Here is a 26,848-nt window from a genome sequence, read left to right on the forward strand (position 1 = left end):
ACCAACCCGGCAGCCTTGAAGGGCTGAGTAATGAGCTGAAGGTCCGGGTGATGGGAAGCGGGTGGTCAGGATCCCTCAGGGCTGCTCCACGCCTGGAACAGTACAGACCTGTTCAGGCCACCAAGGCAGCCACATCCACCCTGTGCAGGGTCCCGCGCTCCTGCTGGTGTGAGAAAAATCCCACTGTGTGGGGGTGCGGACAGGCATCCCAGCAGCTCAGTTCAAGTGCTTCTTGCATTCTGCTCATTAGGCTAAGAAAACCTGGTCAGCAGCATCCATAGAATAGCTCTCTTTCAGATGCCTGAAGACTTATATTCACTTTCATCTTTCTCCTTTATGAGTAAAATAACCTTAATTTATTTAACAACTAGGTCTGGTTATCCTTTTCACAAGAAAGACTTGTAAAATCTGCAGAAACTTGGTTCATCTACCCAGTTATCCAAGGTTGAATGTCTTTCTGCATTGAATGGAAAGATTCAGAGCCTCAGAAGGTTAACTGAGCATCTAAGGGTGGCCCTGGGGGCAGGGAGGAGCAGGGTCTCAAAACCGCATCAGCTTTAGGTGACAACCCAGGCAGGATGCTTTCCACTCACCAGAGTACAGTGAACCTCAGAGGAAATCTCCCACGGCTGGGACGCTTCAGCAGAGGGCTGGCTGTACCCCCACTGGAAGGATTTCCATTTCTCTCTGCCCAGAGGCGCTGCAGGTTTGATGTCACAGGAGTCTATCCACTTACATCACTGCCTGCGTAAACCAAAGCTCAGCAGGAGGAACCAAAGCAGAGACCCCAGGTCACCTGCCTGAATGAAATACCAGCACTGTCGTTGGGCCTTGCGATACTCAAGAGACCCTCCTAGGGGGGGCGTGCTACAGAGTCGCCAACATGTGTGACTCTCAGGACAGGCTGCAGCTGCCATGGACGGGCACCTGGGGACTGAGCTCAGCCAGCCTCAGAAGCTGGGACCAACCAATCCCTTCAGAAATTCAATCACACACCTTAATAAAGTTCACATCTCTGACCCAATAATTCTTTTTCTGGGAGTTTATCCAAAGGAAATAGCCCAATATACAGAAGAGCTTTTTGCACAAAGGTGTTCACCAAAGCATTATTTATAAGGATAAAAGCTGTCCCAAACTGCAATATCCAACAATAAGAGCACAATTTTGAAACTCAAGTACACTTACATAAAAGAATATTATGCAACAATTTAAAATCAAACTTATAATGAAAATGCTCATAATGTAAAGTTAAAAGGGAATGAGCAGATTATAAAATTGAATATATATTATGAACACAGTTCTGTAAGAAGAAACTTGCACAGCAAAGACTGAAAGGACACAAGCCAAAATGTTAACAATGGAAAGCTTCATACGGCAGGACTGTGTGTGGGCAAGTATTTGTCTTCATTCAACTTTTCTGCGCTTTCCAAATTTTCTTACAATGAGCAGGCATTACTTGTAAAAGGAAAAACTTGAGTTTGTTAAAAAGAATAGTATCTAAGTGATTAAAATAATTTCTAAATTACATGTGCTGAGAAAATTTATAACAATGTATAAATTCCTATATGCAAGGATTAGCCAAAGAAAATCATAATTAGAAAGCTGAATTTGCAGTACGTATCCATGTGGGTACACCTGCATGCACACAGGAAGCAAGACATAGAGGGGACTTCTAACCACGTGGGCGGGCAGGCAGCCAGCAGTGCATGGGGGAGGGGACTTCCCAGCTTCTACCACCTTCAAGGTAATTTCACACGCTGCAAACAAGCATGGGCTTGCCATGCAAACACGGCTTCACACAGGCCTCCCAGCCTCCCTCCCAGCCAGACTGCAGCCCTAAGCCCTTCTTACATTCTAAGAAATCTGGAGCCCCTCCCACCCCCACTTGCAAGAGAATCAGAACATAAAATACAAACTGACAAATTTTTTTCAGTGGAGGTATGGTTAACTGTATAGTGACTTTTGTCTAGCAAAAACAAGATTTAAGCCAAGGAAAAATGCCTTAACCCCTTTACCATTTAAGATACGTAAGGCAAGACTTTTTTCATTAGCATCTTCAATTCCAGCAGCTAAGATGATAGTCTTCAGTTGCCCTGGGATAAGAAAGACTGAAGTCAGGGCTTCCCTGGTGGCGCAGTGGTTGAGAATCTGACTGCCAATGCAGGGGACACGGGTTCGAGCCCTAGTCTGGGAAGATCCCACATGCCGCGGAGCAACTGGGCCCGTGAGCCACAACTACTGAGCCTGAGCGTCTGGAGCCTCTGCTCCGCAACAAGAGAGGCCGCGATAGTGAGAGGCCCGTGTACCGTGATGAAGAGTGGCCCCCGCTCGCCGCAACTGGAGAAAGCCCTCACACAGAAACGAAGACCCAACACAGCCAAAAATAAAAATAATAAATAAATAATAAATAAATAAATAAAAAAGAAAGACTGAAGTCAAAAAACATAAGAACAGTAAATCAAGTGCGGAGGGGAAGCCCCCTGCTCACCTCCATCTGAGACCACAGCTCAACCCGCCCACGGGGCAGGGATGCAGGTTCAGCCCCTTCATCCTACGCTGTGGTAAGTAACTGTTACCAACTATACGGACAAAGAATGATGAAGAGCAGGCAGAGAACAAATCCATAAGCTGAGTCCCCAGGGACCCACCCCCAGAGAAGGCCAGCACTTTGGTCTCCTTCCTTTTATCACTTGTTACTTCCTAGAGATACTGGGAAGCTAAAACCACTGCCCCGGTGTGCCCAGCTCTGATAAATAACAGTCAGCACCTGACAGCTTTCTGAAGAGTGGGCCGATTAGTTAATTTAATCATTCCTGTTGAAGGAATAGGACAAGTCGGTTTCTTTTTTCAAGAACTGACTCTGGAACCTGCCCCTCAACTCTGACACCTGCCCCACGATGCTCCCGGTGCTTCCCAGACTTTCCAGTGCCCCAAGCACCTGGGCTCTTGTTAGGATGCAGCCCTAATGTAGCAGGACTAAGTGTGCAGAGACCAGTTAGCTTCCCATCTCTGAGAATGAGACCCAGTCAGTGCTAAGGCTCCCCAGGTGACCCCCGTGTTCAGCCAGGGTCGCACATACCACTAGGAGGTTTGGAAAGGCCACTGGCTCAATCTAACTCCTGGCTACTCTGAGTGTGCCCCCTGCACAGTGACACCAGCACACCAACACGGGCCTCAGAGCTGCGGTGAAGAAGGGCGGGGCAACACAGCTAGAACATTAGGTTGGCCACAGTTATCGTTTCACTATTGCCAGTAGTATGATTATTATTCAGGTGGGCTGACACAGCTGGGACAAGGCCAAATTTGTGAAGAAACAGAGTTCTTGGGAAAACTATGAGTTAAAAGCAGATAAGAAAATAAGAGCTGGGGAGGAGCTCCGAGAGGGTGGCTCAGGGCAAGTGTGTGGGGAGCTGACAGAGGGCCATGTGCATGGCCCACAACTGGGGCAGGAACAGTCACAACAGCGACCACTTACCTGGGCCTGAACTAACAGGGCAGGCACTGTCCTAACAACCCCCAGTTCTCCAGGCTGAACCATTCTTGCTTTCCATTCTTTAGCTCCTACTATCCCAAGGTCCCCCGACGGGCTGGGGGCTTCCCCTCCCGGGGGGGCAGAAGAGCTGACCACCTAGGAGAAACCGGCAGTGAGCTGGGAGCCTCGGGAGCCAGGCGGGGGATGCTCTTCACCCCTGGGGGGGCAGTGACACAGCTGAGGAGTATGGGGACAGGCTCGTCTACATTTTGGACTGTGAGCTGCGGGCCCCTCCTCAGGTTTTTTCTGTCCCACCCTCTCTTCCTTCTCTTCTTCCCTCTTCTTCTCGGAGCTGCTTTACGAGCTGCCTTCCATGGCCTCACAGGCAACTCTCTTGGCAGCTGTGCCCCAGGGCTGCAGCTCCTGGGATGGACAGCTGAGGCACGACCCCTAGGGAGGACCGGAGGAGGGGTTTCTGGTTGGGTTGGCCGGCTGAGGAGGGTCTAGAGAGCTGGGCTCCGCGTGCTCTTCTGAAACAGCCGTCTCACTCGTCTTCCTGGGCCCTGACCACTCCGGGGGACCTTCCCCAGCTGGCCCCCAGGAGGGGGGTCCCCTGTTGCACATGCCCGGCTCCTCCAGCCCTTTCTCCTGTGAGAGCTGCACGTGACCACATTCACTGTCAAACCAGCAAGGGGAGCAGGAACAACACTGGTGACTGTCAGGAGCAGAGCTCCAGCCAGCGGGGAGGAAGAGCCCCACGCTCTCTCCCCAGCAACCCGAGCTGCCCGCTACACACAACTGGAAAACCTGCAAACTTTTAGGACTCACAGAGCCAGAGAATACAGGCACTTCTTGTAATTTTCCTACCATCCTTCCTTTAAAAAAAAAAAACATAACTCTTTATACGTAAAACTGTTTTCCCTGGATTCCATGAGGTCCTTCAACTTCACGGCCCACATTTTATAAATAAGGAGGCAGAGGCCCAGAAGCATTAGTGTCTTCCTGGGATGTTAAGTGAATCAGACAAAGAACCAGGATCCAAATTCAAAAGCCCCGTGGCTCAGGCCCTGGCTCTGGGCACCAGCCAGACTGAGTGGTTCCCTGCGAAGGGAGCAAATCAGACCCGGGGGGAGAACATACACGTGGAAGAGTGACACGGGGCTTCTCCACGAGTCCTTTACAGGACAAGGTCAGCGCTCAGAGTCACCACCCCACCACCGTCTACACATGAGCGAGTCTCAGGAAGAAAACTAACAACGCGGAGGGAGAGGTTACTCATCAGCCATAACTATTCCCTCCAAGTCTTCCCAGCTCTGGACAGAAAGATACCCCAACACACCGCTCTGCAAGGGATGGATTTTCTTCAAGGAACGGCAGCTCGCCGGATACTATGTGTGCCCTACAACCCAACAAAGCAGAATCGTAAAATGTCTGATGCTCTTTCAAATTCCTCTCTACAGAAAAGGAGAACACGCCATAGTTTCGCCAAAATCAGTCACCACGGCAGCCTGAGCCCCTTGACGCTGTGTGGGTTTCAGTTCCTAAATGTAGACATATATTCATTTCATATAGTTGTTCGGTATCTTATTACCTATCGACTAAGAGATGAAATAAAGTTTTCAGTTAAGTGTGGCGGATTCTCACCTGTGAAAGCATTTGTGGCCTGAAAGCCAGCTTCCTGCATACTGCTCCCCGGCAGGCCTGTGTTCCAACTTGTCAGCTGTCTCGTCACCAGGAACATCCAGGAGGCCTCAGGTCACCTCCATCTCAGCTTGCAGGAGGCCATCACTCTGCCTGTCTGGCTTCTGGTAGCATCGGACACCAACCTGCCCTGCTCCCAGACTCTGAGAGCAGGTGGTAGCTGGGACGGCACCCAGTCCAGCAGTGTGCACGCTCGGGGCACCGGTCACATCAGCCGTCCAGCCAGAGAGTGGAGGCCATGGTGGGCCCAGGAGCGAGGAAGCTGTCCCACGGACACCGGCCTACCCACCTCAGAGGAAGGACCCCCCCAGCCGCCTGGCAGCCAGCATTCTCCAGGGGTCTCACTTGCTCCGGGGGGTTCAGGAGGGTCTGATCTGCAGCTCTCTATGCTTCGCCTCTCACCTTGCTGAAATTAAAAAGAAAGAGATCGTTTTCCTGATGACCTGTAGAACATGAAACTCAGTAGACCCACAGAGGCCAAAAAAGAAAAAGAAGCCCCCAGAGCCGTGCCCATGACCACACTGTGTGGGAAGTGGGGCACGTGTAGCACTTCTCCTACTGCCCGAGAAGGGGCGAGGGGTCGGGAGGACTCCTGCACCCAGAACAAGATGGGGCCAGCTGCTCCGAGCCGCTCTAGGAACAGTTACAAAGGTCACACACGTTCAAATGTCCTCCCCAGGCTACCCTAGGCCACAGACACCTGAAGGAGAAATCCATTTCCTAAGCAGTTTCCTGAGGTCTTACAAGTGGGATCTGAGGTTCATGCCCACTGCTGTCAGCACGCCAGAAAGGACTTGGGTTGAGCTGTTTTACAAAGTGACTCTTGGGACTTCCCTGGTGGTCCAGTGGCTAAGACTCCGGGCTCCCAATGCAGGGAGCCCGGATTCGATCCCTGGTCAGGGAACTAGATCCCGCATGCCGCAACTAAAGATCTTGCATGCCCCAACTAAGACCCGGTGCAGCCAAATAAATAAATATATATATTTTTAAAGTGACTCTTAAGTGGGAAAAAAAGTCAGTGATAATTTTTTTAAAAGAATAGGAAGGAAAAGCAAATTTAATCTATCAATATAAACTGTTCCATATATATTACATATCCCATAATAATAAAAGCATTTTACAAATACTTATCATATATTTTAATGTTGTTATACTAGCAACATTAACTACAAGAATGTTAGAAGTCCAAAGGACCAGACTTTTTTTTTTTTTTGGGCTGCGTTGGGTCTTCATTGCTGTGCACGGGCTTTCTCTAGTTGCGGCAAGTGAGGGCTACTCTTCATTGTGGTGCGTGGGCTTCTCATTGCAGTGGCTTCTCTTGTTGTGGAGCACAGGCTCTAGGCGCGTGGGCTTCAGTAGTTGTGGCACGTGGGTTCAGGAGTTGTGGCTCGTGGGATCTAGAGCACAGGCTCAGTAGTTGTGGCGCACAGGCTCAGTTGCTCCGTGGCATGTGGGATCTTCCCGGACCAGGGATCGAACCTGTGTCCCCTGCACTGGCAGACAGATTCTTAACCACTGCACCAGCCCAAGGACCAGGATTTTGTGGGTTTTTAAATTTTATTTTTATTTATTTATTTATTTTTAACATCTTTATTGGAGTATAATTGCTTTACAATGGTGTGTTAGTGTCTGCTGTATAACAAAGTGAATCAGCTATACATATACATACATCCCCGTATCTCCTCACTCTTGTGTCTCCTTCCCACTCTCCCTATCCCACCCCTCTAGGTGGACACAAAACACCGAGCTGATCTCCCTGTGCTATGCGGCTGCTTCCCACTAGTTATCTATTTTACATTTGGTAGTGTATATATGTCCATGCCACTCTCTCACTTCGTCCCAGCTTACCCTTCCCCCTCCCCATGTCCTCAAGTCCATTCTCTACGTAGGACCAGACTTTTAAAACAGAATCCCAAATATGAATCTCTGGTATTAGAGAAAAGGAACCTCTTCCATTATTATCACTTCATCCTAAACAATTTATAGCTAATTTTTAGAAAATGTAACTTTATTCCTGTTTTTCACCATCAAACTAGAGAAAAGAAAAAAATTTAAGAAAACAGCACATAACAGAAAGGAACCCTCTGTTAAAGCCCTCTTGCTGTAAACATAAGGTAATAAAGTAAAACATCACTAATACAGAGTAACTGGAAGGAAGCCCTAGTGTATTAAGGAAGCACCTTAATTACATGAAGAAAGAAATTCAACTGCATTGCCTTCATGTACTTGCAGTAACAATCTCAGTTAATAAAGTGCAGCCCAGTAGGAGTCCTCAAGTTTAATGAATAGGTAAAAAATTTAATTAAAAATCATTTATGTAAATGGTGGTTCTGAAGTGCTTGAAAATGTGAGAAAATGTTTGTTCTCTGAATTTAAACATTCCATATCAAATGACCAGTAGAGACAGTTATCAATGTCCCAAAGTCCTACACCAACATCCAGAGTAAAGGACCACGTGCACTGTAGTTATCTACTTTAGGGAATGGAATTGCCAGTTAAAAATAAAAGCCCACCTGCCCTAAAACCTTGATTATCTTTACTCTTTCTATGATGCTTTCAATGCACAGAAATACTAGACTGTATTTGTTCTCTTTTCCTGAACTCAAAGACAAACTAAAGTGTGGTGATGTTTTTGTTGTTTTATTGAGGGGTTTTGCTTAATTATCTTGTTTCATTGCAAAAGGCATGCTACCACAATTTTTTAAAAAACCAAGCTATACATTTCAAACGGCTATGGGAAAGATTGAGGCTGATGTGGATATAAACAAAAGAAACAACAAATTCTTCTTTTTTTTCTCTTACTGTCTCTGTCACACTCATCAATACTTAACTTTACTTCTAAAAGAGAGGGAAGACGACAGGTGTGTAACAGCTCCCCCTGAGGTCTTGGGCATGGTCCTGGCCTGGATGTTTAGAGCATGACATGTGTGGTTCCCAACACAGGCTGAAGGGCCAAAATTTATTTTAATTATCTTCATTAACTGATGATGTGCATATTCCTACATACATCTGGAGTCTCCTTAACATGCAATTTTCAAGTGAAAGTGAACCTGTAACTGCCATAAAATGTTTTCTTCCTCACCACTAACAACACAGATAAGATACCCTTTCTAGAAACACACAAAAAAGAGGAGTGGGTCCCCAGAACCTGGAGTCTGTTCTGTTCAGCGAGGGACCGACCAAAGGGAACGGGGCCAGGCAGCCATGCTCAGGAGGAAAGTGACCCAGCAGGCTGGAGAACAGGTGGGTGATCGGGACCCAGAGTTGGCAGAGGTACCACACATAGGCTTTCACAGCTCAGCAACCAACCAAGACTCAGGAAAAAGGCACAGAAGCTGAACACATTGCTGTCCTGCTTGCCTCCCACCCTCGAGGGCCCTGCTTACCTTCTAGTCTCAGAGGTGGCACCTCGCCCACGCCTGGACTAAATGCAGAGCCCGGTAACCTGGCTCGCTGGCCCTGGCCGCAGCTGTGGCTGCATGCAGGGGTGCTGATCGCTCAGCACCATCTCTCTGCTGAGCTGTAAGCCCCACACGGACGTTTCCCTTGAGCACCTAAGGCATTGACTGGTGCCCAGTGGACATCAGTAGGACAAGTCTACTGAACGATGGATGGGTGGACCAAGGCTGCTGGTGTTTGGACGAGGCGCACAGAGAGGCTCGGCAGACGCTGCAAACCAACCCGCTGCCCCGAGCCATGCTGATGGATGCCATCCCCGGGCTGAGAGGCTGTTCACACCTCTGGCTCTGAGCCTCTGAACTGGCAATGCTTTTGCTACCACCCCACTAGTCAAGGTGAGACAAGGAAAACGAGCAATGACTCCCCTGCACTCACACTTCACAGCAAAGTACCCAGCACAGGCCCGTGGAGGTCACTGCTCTAAATCCTCTCAAGCCACAGAGAAAACTCTAGCCCCTCAGAGGTCACATGACTTAGCCCCAAACTAGCGCTCAGGAGTTGGGACTAACGTCTGGTCTCTTGCCCCTCCAGCCACTGTTATTCCCATGCTACTTCCGAATCTCAGGTAGTTTCCTAAACCGAAGTGCCTTAATGCTGGTAATGCTCAAATCAGGAAAATCTAGGGGGGAAAAGAGGAAAAACAAAGAGAGAAAGAGGCAACTTACCCAGGATGCAAGGTCACAGAGTAACCCTGAACCCATTCAAGAGCCCCTCTACAGCAAGCACACTACCACCATCCTGTCATGGGCACATGGACACACACACGCGCACACACACATGTTCTATTTACACTGGGAAGATGGGCAGGACTAACCAGGAAATAAATTAATTCAATATTGCACTTGAAACATGTCGTTAAGTCCCTCCCATAATGGAGCAACAGTTACTAAGGAAATAGAGCACACAAAAGGGAAAAACACCCCCACAACAACGGACGTTCTTAAAAACGTGAACACCCACGAAACCTAACCAAATAAGTTGTGGAATACGTTTGCTTTACCACTTGTTCACAAAAACTCATACAACACACAGCCTCCCTAGAATCACTGGGGAGTGAAAAGAACTACATTCCACAGATGACAACTATCATGAAAGTTCAGTGCGAAAAGACACGCGATTTAGGAAACACAGGGTCACACGCTGGGCACAGAGGCCAACTCAACAGAGAAGTCAAACCACCTTTGCTCAAAATCTAGTAACACTAGTATAAGTGTAGTGCATAAAGAATCAATACTGCAGTTTCATTTCTGATTTCCTCACACCATGGACAGACTGCCTCGCTGTTATGTTGGTTACCTAGGTGACGGCCACCTGGGTGATGGCCAGACCGAGCAGCCGCAGGCTCCGGGCCGCAGAGGTCCCACCTGTCTGAGGACGGGCACTGCTCCACCCTCGGAGGAAGGAGCATGGAGAGGTGAAGGGATGGTCCCAACCTCGACAAACCATGACACTGTTGCAAGACTCAGAAAACAGAAACAAATACGTTGAGAGTGTGCCACACTGCTTACTGGAAAAAACTCAACTACTGGCTTGTTCATCTAAGGTCAAAGTGGCAACGGACTCTGAGCGAGACAGAGGTGAGGAAAAGTGGGACAAGAAAACTGAGGGTCTGCTTCTGGCCCGAGCTTGGAGCCCTCCGCCCCGTGGATAGACACTCAGACCTGGGAAGTGACGTTCAGTCTAGGTATTCCTCACGGCAGCCACCACCCCTGCCCTGCCCTGGGCCAGGCTCAGCCAGGCTACCACATCCTCATGCACCATGAGGGGTGAGAGCTCGAGGTCCCTTCTGATCTGAGCAGGCCCCAGTGGTCATGTCTCCAGTCAAGGGAGACGGGACAGATGTGCGTGAAAAGGACACTGTGAACCAGCACAGAAAATCTGCACAGAAACCAAGTCTGAGAACAACTCAGACAAAGGGCCATCTGCACAGCAGTACAGATCCTTCTCGCTGCTCTTAATTTCTGTGATTTGGGGTGTATGACAATTGCAGCTTTTATAACACAACCTCAAAGCCATCGAGCCCTGGGCAGCTCAACGGGCTCCAGGTACTCAGGTCACCACTTCAGGAAGCAAGTACAAAATCTAAAACCCTCTTCAAATATGCACACAAGATGCAAACAGGGAAGGTAGCAATTCTATTAGACCATCCTTTAAAATGTCACCTCGAAAATCCGACACTTGATAAAACCTGAAGAATCTACAGTCTGAGCTCTACCCAAACCAAGCTGGAGAACATTTCCCCCAGATAATTAAGTAGGAAAACTGCCCCTAATAATCAGTGCAGGTACCACTACCTCCTCGCACTACCTATGGGCAGGGGAGGCCATGGGGTCGCCGTTCATTTTATAGAGGAGGAGACGGTGGCCCAGGGAGGAGAGGGAACACGCTGCAGGATGAGGGAAAAGCTGGACCAGAACCAGGTGTCAGTCTGGGCCCAAGCTCCAGGCTCTCCCGTAGACGCAAACTGGTCAAAGGAAGAAGCTGAGAAAGGGGTACAGGGCACACATGGACCCCTGCCTGTGGGGCTCAGGGGATCCTGAAACAATCCCTACTTTCCCAGGCCCAGATCGGGCCACGCCCACAACACCAACACACCCCAAAGAGAAGGCGCAGAAGGGCCAGGGCCTTGGGGCAGGGGCAGAGTCAGAGTCCTCGGGCGGACGTGCACTGACCGAAGGTCCCCTGACCTAGTCTGAGCACGTCACAGTCACCTCGAAAATGGATGCCAGCTGAGCAGAGGTCACTCCTCCCAGCCTGGCGTGAGTGGCACAGGCCGGCTCTGCACCTAGCACTCTCCTCCACCCCAATTTTCTTCAGATAAAACCAGCTTACAGTGGGCATGGCAGGCCAAGAAAAGAGGGCCCTGCAGGGGTAATGAGTGTGAACAGCAAGGGAAGGGGGCTGAGAGCAGAAGGGAACGTGGGCCCACGGTTCCACCCTCCCTGCACATGCTCCTGCACCACCGTCACCCATCAGGGCTGCTGGGCCAGCACCTGCACCCCGGTGCCTTGCCTGTGACCTCCTCCCTGCTCTCTGGCCTAAAGAATACCACACAAGCTGCATCTTCTCGTTCAGCTGCTTGTCGGGTCACTACTCTAGCACGGCACTATTTGAGGTGCCTGCACTCTCCTATCTCTGTCTATGTAGGTATTTATAACGGAAACCTTTTCTTGCTAATCTTAGCATCCACAGCACTGTCCATGGGGACTAGCATACAGCAGGTAGCTAATAAATGCTGGTTATACTGCACTGAATCACATCTGAGCTTCGGCTGGGTCACTCCCTTGTCACTCTACTCCCTCTGCCCTGCCTCAGCTGCAAGTAGCACCAAGGGCCTGGGACCCAAGGAGGCTGCTGGTCACAGGGCACGCACACCGGGAGGGTGCTCCTTGTGGGAGGGTCAGGCTGGGCGTCTGGAGCACAGGCAAGGCCAACCCTCCGCCACTTAAAACACACTGGAAGGAGAGCTTTCCATGCAAACAGGCCAGAGGACAAAAGGCCAGACCCTGAGGCAGACCGCCTTGGGTGCACCTCATTCTAAGCCACATGCAACTCTGGCAGTTACTTAACCCTGAGCCTCAACTTCCTCATCTGTAGAGTGGAAGCATCAATGACACTCCGAATTATTGTGCATTTAATGATGGGCCATGTACAAAACACTGGTCTCCAATCAATGTTAAAGAACAGTGCACCTGGGCAGATGACTGATGCGGGGTTGGACAGCATGGCCCACCCTCCCTCCTCCAGCTCCATCTCACCCAGCTGGACAGGACAGAGCGTTCGACCTCATATTTCCTCACGTGATTTGTCTTGATACTTTTAAAGTTCTTGATAGATAAAAATCTAAGCTCACAAACACTCTATGTCAGCTAAAGTTAATAACAGAAAGAAAAGGGAAAGGATACAAAAGTAAAGAAAATGTGTAGGTGAGGTATTTGGTATGAAATGTGGTAGAATAACCTTTTGTTATTATTATTTAGTTAAACAAATGACAAAAAAGAAACTCGTCTTTTTTTTTTTTTTTTTTTAATTTTTTTTTTTTTATAGCTACTTTATTTATTTATTTATTTATTTTTGGCTGTGTTGGGTCTTCAGTTCGTGTGAGGGCTTTCTCTAGTTACGGCAAGTGGGGGCCACTCTTCATCGCGGTGCGGGGACCGCTCTTCATCGCGGTGCGCGGGCCTTTCACTATCGCGGCCCCTCCCGTTGCGGGGCACAGGCTCCAGACGCGCAGGCTCAGTAGTTGTGGCTCACGGGCCCAGCTGCTCCGTGGCATATGGGATCTTCCCAGACCAGGGCTCGAACCCGTGTCCCCTGCATTAGCAGGCAGATTCTCAACCACTGCGCCACCAGGGAAGCCCAAGAAACTCGTCTTTAAAAGGAAAAAGAGTCTCGATATTCAATTTTTCTTCATGTTTACATATTGAAATATCAAATTTTAAAAACAGCAATAGATGGTAATAAATAAATTTGACCCAGGTTTTACATCTCCTTACTAGAAAATAACCATGCAGGGTCCAATCTGCCTTTCTTCTGTCCTTCGCCCTGTTTGGTTTGTACCTTTGTAAAGTGCTGACTTTTTAAGTCCTTTTCCGTATATTTCTGAAGCTTTCCCAAGGCCTCAAGAATGAAATTCTGCACAGAGAGGACATCCCACCAAGTGCCCTCTGCATGATAGGAGGTATTGGAACAGGGACACTGGCACCTGAAAAGCTAACATAATGACCAACAATGAAACAGCCGGTGCTCCTACGGAAACGAACCATCTGCACAATGCCAGGCACTTGCATTAGCAAACGTTTCCTAAGTGTCCCTTGTGCACGAAGCCCCAGACCAGCTCCACATCTGCTTTCTAATCAAACACACAGCGGATACCTAAACATTCATCAAGTAGCTTTGCCTTGCATCCTCATATTCATTTTCTGAAAAATATATTTCTCTAGGAAAAAGAAAACTTTCCACATTATATTACAATTCAATAACCTGTTTGAGGTGGGTGGTAGTGGATTGAACACTCCAACAATATTCTTCTTAGATGTTTCCAAAGAAAGGTACACATGGTCTGGGACAGACATGGGAGAAGGGAGATGCGTGCTGTGAGTCCTGACAGGCACCTGCCCACACCGGGGCCCACGAGGCTCCGACCAGCGGCCAATTTAACACAGGTGCACTGTAGGTCACACACACAGGGCTGCTTAGTGACCGGTGCCCTGGCAGAGAGACAACGAAACCGAGGAGGAGCCCGCTTAGCTCTGCAGAGAGGAGGTGGGCAGAGAGCTCATAGACACGGACCCACCCGCACCCTCTCAGGACCTGCACTTCCTTCCACTCAACCACCCTGCTGCCTCTCTCGTTTAAGGGAAGCAGGAGCAGCAGCACACGCCACGTGTCCACCATCCTAGGAGGAGGAAGACCCTGGGACTGCCCCAGACAGACCACAGGTTCACAGAGAAGAACTCGAAGATCATCTCTGGACCAGCCTCTCAAGACGACATGGAATTCAACCCAGAAAGCCACCACGGGAGCCACACCAAATTCTGGAAGCAGAACTCATTTAGCCCAGTCAGCACTGGTGGAACAACTCAGTCTGATCACAGAAGCCCAAGGACACATTTCAGCAGATGTCCAAGGATACAACACAAAATGGTACAGTCTGAGGTTGGCCCCCGGAGCTGATGTCACGCAGCAGCTGGTCCGAGAGTGTGACACAGGGGCTCTGGGTGGCAGTGGAGCACAAGAGCGAGCTCCCCCTCTGGGAAAGGCCCCAGCACACTATGCCACAGACGAGCGGTGCCCAACTCCACAGCCGTTAGGGAAACACTGAGAGAGCTTCCCGGCCTCCTGGAAGGCTGGATGGGGCAGGGCCATGACAGTGCACCTGTCCTGAAGAGCAGCTGCTGAAGGGGCAGAGAATTCAGGGGAAAGCTTGAGTGGTATCTGACTAATGGGACTACACAACCCATCCCCGTGTGTCTGGAGGCCTCCAGCCAAGCAGACAGGGCTCATCAGACTGGTTTCCGCTGCCTTGGTAACAAAGGCCCACGTGTGTGCTCGTCACAGCAGAAGCAAACAGGTGTTATTCATGAGGGAAGCACCACCGCAGGTACCATGTGTCCCACCAAGCGTCCCCAGTGGGGGAGACATACCTCCTGTAACACAGGACTGGCACTCCTGACACGGTGTCCTACAGCACCTGGGCCTGTGTGTTTGCAGCCCACAGAGTTTCCGCAGCTTCAGAGCACGTACCACCACTACAGAAACCACCCCACCCTGAACAGTGCACCGAGCCCACGTCAGTGTTCCTGACACTGAGTGAAGCTGTCTGTTTAACATGTCCACCATCAGATCTGGACAAGAGAGTTCCTAGGAAACCACCCAAGAAAACCACAGGGCTCCGGCAGCAGGAGGAAATTTTAAGCACCAAGTTTGGAGCCTGACATCACTGTTCCTATTCCCATCACTCGCCACACTTGGCCAGTGTCTGATGGTGTCGCAGGACTAAGTACTCCGTGGCCCCGTCAGCCTGACCGGCAACTTTCTCCCCATTGAAAAGAGCATCTTCTTTCAGTTCTTCCTTTCCCTCTAAAACCAGCCCTTATTTATTCCCTTCCCCTCTGGAGCCAACGAGTAGGAAGTGACCCATTCCTTCCTGCTCTGCAGTGGGCCCTCAGGAGGCCCCGGCAGTGGCGGGGCGGAGGCGGGGGCAACAGGAGGCCTCACCACAATCACAGCAGCACCTCCCGTCCCCTGGCCCCCACTGTGCCCTCTAACAGCGAGGAAGAGGATGTGATCGTGCTCCTCACAGAACGGCAAGCTCTTACTGCTTTTCACCCAAACACTCTCTCTACGCCAGTGTTCCCCCAAATGTCCCTAGAGGAAGCATGCAATCATCAAAACTAAATTTTGCCTGTTTTGACTGAAAAACTGAATCCATTGACAAATACATTTGAAATAGGAAAATAACCATAAGTAAATACACAAGACTAATGTCAAAGAGCAAGGAGCTGCCTGTTTATTTGCGCTGGGGTCAGAGGCCACGATAGAGAGAGAATGAGGGTCGGGGTTGCCAAACTCTGACACAGCCGCTCACTCTACAGAGGTGCTGTGCTCAGAGAAGCAAGCGCAGCTTTGGGGTCAAACAGACGGGGTTCAGAATAACCATTCTGCTGAGCAGACTGCCACCCTACCCGGGCAGGCTACACAGCCTCTCTGAGCCTCAGTCTCCTCATCTGTCAAGTGGGACATTAATGTAGCTGTAAGGCAGTGGTGCTAAGAAAATACACGACAGCATGGACACAGCCTCAGAACACCCAACAGGCCCTCAAAACACAGCAAAGGGAGGAACGGGGAGCAGGGAAGAAGGGCAGGGGCAACACTACCCTGGATGTCAGACCCTTGGGAGCCGTGTGGATGGTGTGGTCAGTCGACTGGGCTGTAAGCGGGTGGGGTCCACTGAATGCCACTCCATGGATGAACACTCAGAGTTAAAATCTAGGGCCTGCTAGATTGGAATTTAATATTCCCATCTTCAAACAATTATTTAAATAGGTCGCCATCAGGTATGCTTCTTTTTCCTTACCACAGGCCAAGACTTCCATCTGACTTGGCCCTGCTGTTCACCCCATGAGGCCCTCATCTCCACCCCAACACACGAGCCAGGCAATATTCACAGCTCATCCACCAACCGTAGGGATTCCACACATCAGAGAAATCACCACTATTGAAATGACTCATCTCTTCACTTCCTCTGAATAAAAACATGTTGTTATGTTCAACAGAACCATACAAGAAATAATAGCTAAGGGTGACACTTCAGTAACTTAAACCAACACCTAGAAATGGCGGCCTGGGAGAAAAGGAAGTGACTGGCACCTTCAAGGGTGTTCTACGAGCCTTGTCTTTCCCCTCCCCGACCCACCATCCCCGGGTGAGTCCCAGCCACACTCAACCACACAGGCCCTGAGCCCAGAGGTACACTTGGGCAGAAGAGGGTTGTGTGTGAGGATGAGGTTACTGGTGAGACTGAAAAGCAGTCTAGCTATTCCACTACCATCCCTTTCCCTTCTGGTTCCCATGGTAACAAACAGACCTCAGATCCCCAAAACAGAGTAAAGATAGCACCATGCCCAGTTTCCCTGCAATCTGTTTCCATAGGAACTGGAAGAGAAGGGGATGGAGGCTGGATAGCTGGAGTGCCTGTAAATCTGTGTTCCCGTCAGGTGAGCTGCACATGGTGGCTGGCACGCTGGTCCAGTGGCCTGCAGGCCTCCAGGGCTCTTCAGGAGTGACACATCCACTCAGGGATGGAGGCCTAGAGAAAGGGAAGCTCACAGCAGGCTAGACGTGGGTCCCTCCCAACACACACTCAGAAGGTGATTCACCCTTTCTCTCAAAGGGCCCTCACCAGCCAGGGGTGATCCATTTCAGACCAGCAGTTCCACATCTGGCTGGGTCACCCCAGACCTACTGAATCAATCTCTCAGGGGGCTGGGACAAGGATTCTGTAGTTTTTAACCAGCTCTAAAGGTGATTCTGATGCTCAGCCGCCTGGGAAACCAGTGACCTGGACCTGAGCTTCCTGAAGTTTAAGGCAGTAATGCAACCCGAGGGGACCCGGGTGAAATGCAGATTCTGGGTCTGCAGGTCTGCATTTCGAACCAGCTCCCAGAGGATGCTGATGCCGCTGGTCCTTGGACCACATCTGAGTACCCAGGATCTAGACTCCAGTGAGTCTGGCTCTAGAACCTTCTCACAGACCCAAGACAGAGACTCCAGCCATTTCCATGGGGCAGCCTATTCCCATCTTCAGCCATCAGTCCACACCGGGCTAGGCCGCAAAGGCCAACAGCTCTGGGGTCAGGGCCTACAGAGGAGTTGAGCCGTGCTTCATATTACCCTCCCTCTGCCTGTTTTCTCAGCCTCCAAAGACAATCCTGTGTGGATAAGAAGGTAACAGAATAGTCAAAATTTATGTACAATCATCAGGGAAAATATGATTGCCTCCTCCAAATCTGATTCCTCGAAGAAAGGTAAAAGCAAATTCTGCATAGTTGAGAATTAAACTAGTGGTGGAAAGTGTGTAAATAATTAGAATATTTATAAATATAGATGTATTATCAGAGAAGAATGGAAGTGTTCACATATTTTAAAAGAAATGAAAATTTTGAAAAACTCTACAATCATTATAAAGTAGCTCAGCTAGCCTTAAAATCCCTATTCTAAAAAAAAAAGGACAGAGTAAATAAGCCAGACTTCACTTTTCAGCTAAAAGTCTGCAGAGTAATCAAAAGTAACATTTATTTCAATATTGAACCCACCAAATAGTTTTAAACCACATAAAATGCCAGTGTGTTACTCAAAAGCAAGCTACTGATTTTCTGTAATATTTTAAGAAATCTCCATTTTGCTTATATATAAAAAGGGAGCTTTCAGTTTGTTTCGTTTAATACATTTTGTATCTTTTTCTTCAAAAAGCATAACATAGGGACTTCCCTGGCGGTCTAGTGGTTAAGACTCTGCACTCCCAGTGCAGGGGGCACAAGTCTGATCCCTGGTCGGGGAACTAAGATTCTGCATGCCGCACGGAGTGGCCAAGAAAGAAAAGCATAACATATATCAATCTTTGAAAATTAAAATATGAACAAAGAATCCAACTATAAATCACTGAATTATGTTGTAGCTTACTTGAAAAATAATCTTCCAATTCTAAACATGTAAAAGGGAAAAAATCAGTTCTTTGATTAGTCAGCACACAAGCAACAAAGAGAGCTCAGCGTCTGCACAGCCCTGTAACTGCAGGCAGCCAAAGAAAACTTCACACACACAGTCTGTGACACACATTTTCATTCCCATGAGGCAAAAATATACATATATTTATTTATACATGCATGCATAATGTCACACATAAACTTTAAAATAAACATGAGTAGTTTCGAGACTCAGTTGTTTTTAGTAAAGTTCCCAAAGCACATGAAGCCAGTGTGACAAGTGCTGTGATGAGAAAATGAAGTCAGAAATAGGGATTTCTGCATTTGCTTAAAAGACAATAAACACACCCCCCACAAAACCACGGGTGACACAGCCACCGTAGAGGGCACCGCCGGGGTGTGGGCTATCAAGTGCGCCATTAAAAAGGATAAGAACAGCTGGGAATAAACGCAGAGACATGCTCACACCCTGCTTCCTGAACCCTGGGAGTCCAAGACACTGGCCAGAGAATCTGCGGTGGTGTTCACTGGGTCCGTGAGTTTACTCCCTATTGACATGAAGAAGCAACACTTCTTGTGAATGGCCAGATTGCAGCTGGTCTGCAGGGCCAGCAATCTCTGTCCCTACACCCAACACTGTCCTCACAGTGCAGACCACACAGCACAAGCTCGACGCGTCACAGGGAGACTCACTTCATTCAGATGAGCAGCGGCCAGGCCGTGGCCTCTGAGGCCTAGACAATGCACTGCCTCTTTGGGGGGAATGTCTCATTCGACTTCCTCACCACAGCTTCAGGGACGGGGAGGGTGAGGGAGGCTGCTGGCTCTGTCTCAGATCCAGTGTCCGTCGCCCCAGGAGCCCCTGGGCTCTCAGGAGCCCGAGTGTCCCCATGCTTCCCCAGGACCCCAGCCCTGCGCGGTCTCTACTGACGAACATCTGATGGTCTGCCGTGTTCTGTGCTCTTCATTTATCATGTCTCCTTCACAGATTCTGACAGTCTCAAGGGCGAGGCTTTTTTACTTGCATTTTCCCTCCAAATTTAGCCTAGTATTCAGCAAAAGATACCACTGACAAATTCTCCCTTCTTCTCAAAGGATAGGTAAAAATACGGCTAAACAGAAAAAAACACCACCACCTTTTATATTGACCCCCATGCACCTGCGGCAGAGAGGATGACGGCAGGTCTACCCTGTGAAGGTCCTGAGGCTACTGCTCATGGAAACACCCCCTGAGTTCAACAACACATACGCAGAGGGGGAACTGCATGGTGAACTAAACTGATTTCATACACTGGAACAAAACTGTGGGATCTGGGAATAGGAAATGCTCTAAAATATCATCCAGTTCAACTCATCGTCCCATGTAAGTAGAAATTACAGCTCAGATATCACAAGTCATGCAGAGCTGAGTCTAGAACAGAGTATAAAATTGGGCTAAATCCAATGCCCTTTAAATATAACACAGGCATATCTCGTTTTATTGCATGTTGCTTTATTGTGCTTTCGCAGATACTGTACTTTTTACAAATGGAAGGTTTGTGGCAAGCCTGCATCAAGCAAGTCTATTGGCACCATTTTTCCGACAACATCTGCTCACTTCGTGTCTATGTCACGTTTTGGTCATTCTTGCAATATTTCACTCTTTTTCATTATTATTATATTTGTTGCAGTGATCTGTGATCTTTGATATTACTATTACAATTGTTTTGGGGCGCCATGAACCACGCCCATGTAAGATGGCAAACTTAACTGGTAAATGCTGTGTGTGTTCTGACTGCTCCACTGTTCCCCCATCCCTCTCTTCGGGTCTATCCTGAGACACAACAGAATTAGAGTTAGGTCAATGAGTAACCCTACAATGGCCACTAAGCATTCAAGTAAAAGGAAGAGTCACACATCTCTCATTTTAAATCAAAAGGTAGACATGATTAAGCTAAGGGAGGGAGGCATGGTGAAAGCCAAGAGAGCCCAAAAGCTAGCTTCCTACACCAAACAATTAGCCAAGCTATGAATGCAAAAGTAAAACTCCTAAAGGAAATTAGAAGTGCTACTCCAGGGAACACAGGAATGATAAGAAAGCAAAAACAGCCTTACTATTGATATGGAGAAAGTTTTAGGGGTCTGGATAAAAGACCAAACCTGCCACAACATTCCCTTCAGCCAAAACCTAATCCAGAACAAGGCCCTAACTTTCTTCAATTCTATGAAGGCTGAAAGGTAAGGAAGCTGCAGAAGATAAATTTGAAGCCAGCAGAGGCTGGTTCATGAGGTTTAAGGAAAGAAGCCGTCTCCACGACATAAAAGTGCAAGGTGAAGCAGCAAGTGCTGATATAGAAGATGCCACAAGCTATCCAGAAGATCTAGCTAAGATCATTAATGAAGACGTTACACTAAACAACAGATTTTCAATGTAGATGAAACAGGCTTCTACTGGAAAAAGGTACCATCCAGGACTTCCATAGCTAGAGAGGAAAAGTCACTGCCTGGCTTCAAAGCTTCGAAAGACAGGCTGACTCTTGCTAGGGGCTAATGCAGCTGGTGACTTTAAGTTAAAGCCAATGCTCATTTACCATTCTGAAAATTCTAGGGTGCTTAAGAATTATGCTAAATCTACTCTGCCTATGCTCTAGAAATGGAACAACAAAGCCTGGATGACAGCAAATCTGTTTACAACGTGGTTTACCTAATATTTTAAGCCAGTTGTTGAAAAAACGGTTCCTTTCAAAATATTACTGCTCATTGACAAAGCACCTGGTCACCTAAGAGCTCTGATGGAGATGGACAAGGAGATTAATGTTTTCATGCCAGCTAACACAACATGCATTCTGCATGGATCAAGGAGTACTTTTTACAAATGGAAGGTTTGTAACACAATATGCATTCTCCATAGATCAAGGAGTCATTTCGACTTTCAAGTCTTGTTATTTAAGAAATTCAGGGAGGGTGGGAAGGAGACACAAGAGGGAGGAGATATGGGGATGTATGTATATGTACAGCTGATTTACCTTGTTATAAAGCAGAAACTAACACACCATTGTAAAGCAATTATACTCCAATAAAGATGTTAAAAAGTTTTTTTAATCAAAATCAAATCAAATCAAATATAAATGATAAAAAAAAAAAAAGAAATTCAGTTCATAAGGCTACAGCTGCCATTGACAGTGATTCCTCTGATGGATCTGGGCATAGTCAATTGAAACCCTCTGGAAAAGATTCACCATTCTAGATGTCATTAAGAACACTCATGATTCATGGGAAGAGGTCAAAATATCAATGTTAACAGGAGTTTGGAAGAAGTTGATTCCAACCCTCATAGATGACTTTGAGGGGTTCAAACCTTCAGCAGAGGAAGTAACTGCAAATGTGGTAGAAACAGCAAAAGAACTAGAATTAGAAGTGGAGCCTGACAATGTGACTGAGTTGCTTCAATCTCATGATAAAACTTGAACAGATGAGGAGTTACTTCTTATGGATAATCAAAGAAAGTGGTTTCTTGAAATATAATCTACTCCTGGTGAAGATGCTGTGAAGACTGTCAAAATGACAATAAAGGATTTAGAAAACTCCATAAGCTTAGTTGATATAGCAGCAGCAGGGTTTGAGAGGACTGAATCCAATTTTGAAAGAAATTCTACTGTGGGTTAAATGCTGTCAAACAGCACTGCATGCTACAAGGAAATCGTTCCTGAAAGGAAGAGTCAATCAATGCAGCAAACTTCATTGCTGTCTTATTTTAAGAAACAGCCACAGCCACCCCAACCTTCAACACCACTGCCCTGATCAGTCAGCAGCCAGCAACACTGAGGGAGGACCCTCCACCAGCAAAACGATTATGACTCACTGAAGGTTCAGATAATGATTAGCATTTTTTAGCAATAAAGTATTTTTAAATTAAGTTATATACCTTGTTTCTTTAGACATAATGTTACTACACACTTAATAGACTACAGTCTAGTGTAAACATAACTTTTATATGCACTGCGAAACCAAAATATTCATGCAACTTGCTTTATTGTGATATTCACTTAATTGCGGTCGCCTAGAACCAAACTTGCAATATCTCCAAGGTATGCCTATATAGAAATTCCTGATGTCTTAAGGAATCCTATAACGAATCTCCCCTCATAAATAAAAACATATGCTTGCAGCAACATGGATGCAACTAGAGATTATCATACTAAGTGAAGTAAGTCAGAAAGAGAAAGATAAACACCATATGATATCACTTATATGTGAAATCTAAAATATGACACAAATGAACTTATCTATGAAACAGAAACAGATTCATGGACATAGAGAACAGACTTGTGGTTGCCAAGGGGGAGGGGGTTGGAGGAGGGATGGAGTGGGAGGCTGGAAATAGCAGATGCAAACTAGTATATATAGAACAGATAAATAACAAGGTCCTACTGTATAGCATGGAGAACTATATTCAACATCCTATGATAAACCATAATGGAAAAGAATATTAAAAAAAGAATGCATATATATGTATAACTGAATCACTTTGCTGTGCACCAGAAATTAACACAACATTGTATATCAACTATACTTCAATTTAAAATTTTTTTTTAATTAAAAATTAAGGGACTTCCCTGATGGCACAGTAGTTAAGAATCCGCCTGCCAACGCAGGGGACACGGGTTCGAGCCCTGGTCTGGGAAGATTCCACATGCCGCGGAGCAACTAAGCCCGTGTGCCACAACTACTGAGCCTGTGTTCTAGAGCCCACAAGCCACAACTACTGAGCCCGGGTGCCACAGCTACTGAAGCCCGCAAGCCTAGAGCCCGTGCTCCACAACAAGAGAAGCCACCGCAATCAGAAGCCCACGCACCGCAAAGAAGAGTAGCCCCCTGCTTGCTCCAACTAGAGAAAGCCCGCGCACAGCAATGAAGACCCAACACAGCCATAAATAAATAAATAAATAAATAAATAAATAAAATTTTTAAAAATTCATACTTTATAAAAAAAATTTTAAATAAAATAAAATAAAAACATACGCGTTAGTAAAAAGATGCCTGTTCCCTGATTGAGCAGTTCCTTGAATCTAGGTTCTGACAGACTAGATCTGCCTACTGGAAGGCACAGTGTTTCCACAAGGGATTAGGACAGTCCGCAGAGAAGCAGAGGAGACGACATCAAGTTGTGGCTTGGGGTCCAGCAGCAGCAGGGATGGAACGCTGTGCCACTGGCGATGGCCCCGATCTTAGCACACGCTACACCATCCCGTGTCGTAGCTGCATTTCACAGACCTGGCTCCTCAATGTCAATTTCTCTGTAGACTGTTCCCAAAAAGCATCAGAGAGAGATGAACACAGGCAGCAATTCAGGAGTCATCCAAACCCCAGAGGAAAGCCTCCCCAACAGCCATCTCTACTTCCGCCATTGGAACCTGGTTTCTCAAGGAGAGCAAAACCTTCCTGGTGCCACTAGCTTAGTCTGAACACCTTGGTAGCATATTCTGATGAGAAAAGGTGGAAGGACCAAAAACCATGAAGGAGACATTGCCCACATCTAAAAATGAGGCAAGTCCTGATGTCACAGAAAGCAGACAGCTCCATGGACCATTCCAAACTTTCTCTTAGCCACTCTGGCAGAACAGAAAATGGACAGAGCATCGCCTTTTGCATTTTTATTATGAATAATATATAAAAGTGGCCCTATAGGGCTGATGCAAACACTAAACTACGTAGGGTCTACGTAAAGTGCCTGACACAGGAATCGCTCGGCAGTATTATTATCACACTGAGCATCAGCACAGCAGGAATCATCCAGGACAGTCTACACAGTCAACTCAAGTGAATAAAGGCAAAGTGAAAACTTGTTTTCAAATGTGTTCACGTGGGCTCACTGACGACGGCATTCAGCCCCAACCCAGACTCCCCGTGATACCTAACACGGCTGCACGTGTTCCCCTGCATCCTCCGCTCTGCCCACACACAAGAGGAAACGCCACAGCAGTGTCCGGTACCCAGGACTGTAAGTTCCTACAGCAGCAGTCCCCAACCTTTTTGGCACCACGGACCGGTCTCGTGGAAGACAATTTTTCCACAGACCTGGGCGGGGGGATGGTTTTGGGATGATTCAAGTGCATTATGTTTATTGTGCACTTTATTTCTATTATTATTACATTGTAATATATAATGAAATAATTATACAGCTCACCATAATGCTGAATCAGTGGGAGCCCTGAGCTTGTTTTCACTTGCCACTCACTGATAGGGTCTTGATATGAGTTTGCAAGCAATTGATTAATTATGGTCTCTGTGCAGTCAAACCTCTCTGCTAATGATAATCTGTATTTGCAGCCGCTCCCCAGAGCAAGCATCACCGCCTCAGCTCCACCTCAGATCATCAGGCCATTAGAGTCTTGTAAGGGGCGCGCAAACTAGATCCCTTTCATGTGCAGTTCCCAGTAGAGTTCACGCTCCTATGAGAATCTAATGCTGCCACTGATCTGACAGGAGGCAGAGCTCAGGCGGTAACGCGAGCGACGGGGAGCAGCTATAAATACAGATGAAGCTTCACTCGCCTGCCTCTCACCTCCTGCTGTGCAGCCGGGTTCCTAACAGGCCACAGACCTGTACTGGTCTACGGCCCAGGGGTTGGGGACCCTTGTCCCACAGGACAATGTTTTCCAGCTTTGGGTTATGACCCATTAGTGAGCTCTGAAATTAATGAAGTAGGTCATAACCAATACTTTCTAACAGTGGGAAAGAGTACATCTTAGTAAGTAAGGGTGAGGATTGTTTCAAGAAACTTCCATCCAGGGGACTTCCCTGGTGATCCAGTGGCTAGGACTCCACACTCTCAATGCAGAGGGCCCGGGTTCAATCTCTGGTCAGGGAACTAGATCCCACATGCCACAACTAAAAGATCCTGTATGCTGAAATGAAGATTCCGCACGCAGCAACAAAGATCCTGTGTGCTGCAACTAAGTTCTAATGCAGAGGAAGGAAGGGAGAGAGGGAGGGAAGGAAGGAAGGAAGGAAGGGAGGGAGGGAGGGAGGGAGGGAGGAAGGAACTTCCGTCCAGTGGTGTGTATGTGGGGACTGGTATGTGCGCACTGGGTCACAACATAACATTTATTTCTTACTGTGAATCTTGATCAGGATATAAAACTCGTTTCTCACTGATAAATACTATGCTATCAACACAGATCCCTGAGTGAACAGTCACTTACAATCAGGAATTTGATGACTGTGTTGGCTGAGTATTAAAAATGTCCATGCACTAACTACTCCAGACTAATGGGGACACAGCGTAGTAACAAGAGCTCAGAAATGCCCCAGAACCTCCAGAGCTCCAAGGCTGAGCCTACCCCTAGGCAGCAGAGCTGGGCTGAAAGGGACAATCTTCACAATTACCCCTGATGTGAAAATGAGGCGGTCTGGCTGCACAAGCCTACTCAGTGTTTATTAGAAGTCTGACATCAGTGGAAAAGACACTCAAGGAAAGGCTATTTATCTACAGAACATGAAGTTCATTTCCAGTACTTATTAAGAGATAACCAGAGCACTTATCAAAGGTCTGGGGCATAGAAGTGGCTCTCTGAAATGCAAATCTCATCAGGCTGCTTCCCTGCTCAACGTTCTTCAATGGCTCCCCGCTGTCTTGAGGATGTAGTTCACCCTCGGGAGCATCCACGGCCTTTTGTAGTCCAGCCGCTGCCTCCCTTGCGGTTCTCATCTCCCTCCACTCCCACTGCGACCCCCACGCTCCAGTCAATCCTGAGCATCTCCACGAGGCACCCCTGCCACCAATACCCTCACCTGGACCTGGCCCCCACGCCACGGCCAGCCTGGGCCTCGGCCCTGCAGGGCTCCCATCACACGCAGCCCTCTCTTACAGCACTGCTACCCCGGTTCACTTTCCACTCTTCTGTCTCCACCAGGCAGGGTAGCTCCTCGAGGGCAAGAAATACACATCATTCCTATGCTCCCGGCACCAAACACAGGGCTCCAGTGGTAACAGGTGCTCTGTAATGCTGAGCCAAATGAAAACCCTGAGTTATAAAGCAGAAACTAACACACCATTGTAAAGCAATTATACTCCAATAAAGATGTTAAAAACAAACAAAAACAAATGGAAACCCTGAGAAGGAGGGTGAGGGGCTGCCATTCCTCAGTCCACACGTGCCCGGCCTGTGTGAGCCTGGCCTCAGCATCCAGTTCATGTCCTCTGGCCTAAGGCCAGGCTGGCCTCCATTCTTCATCTTGATGTCCAGCTCACTGTTGGACACACGTGCACTGACTGAGCTTTCTCTCACAAAAAGAACTGTGGCCTCTTTCTCCACTGACCCTCCTCCCCACCTTGAGAGAAAGTCACAACACAAACCAATGGGGTGACCAGAAAAGAGAACTGACAGCTCCTAAGGCCAACACACAGCTCAGAGATAAGGACTTGAGCTGGTAAGGACTGTTACAAGGAACAGGTGAACACATCTTTCTGACATATAAAGACTGTATATTATGTACAAATTATACATGTTATATATTGTACATTATG

General features: G+C 47.8%; 1 protein-coding gene across 1 annotated transcript in view; it reads right to left on the reverse strand.

The window, feature by feature from the left end:
- Positions 1–26,848, reverse strand: part of LDLRAD4 (low density lipoprotein receptor class A domain containing 4) — a 299,370-nt gene that overhangs the window by 145,414 nt on the left and 127,108 nt on the right. The window contains 1 exon segment of the mRNA XM_036874890.1: positions 5,117–5,579. Coding sequence (XP_036730785.1) covers positions 5,117–5,213 — 97 coding nt within the window. The 5' untranslated portion in view covers positions 5,214–5,579.

The sequence above is a fragment of the Balaenoptera musculus genome, chromosome 14, assembly GCF_009873245.2.
Source record: "Balaenoptera musculus isolate JJ_BM4_2016_0621 chromosome 14, mBalMus1.pri.v3, whole genome shotgun sequence".
NCBI classification, from domain to species: domain Eukaryota; kingdom Metazoa; phylum Chordata; class Mammalia; order Artiodactyla; family Balaenopteridae; genus Balaenoptera; species Balaenoptera musculus.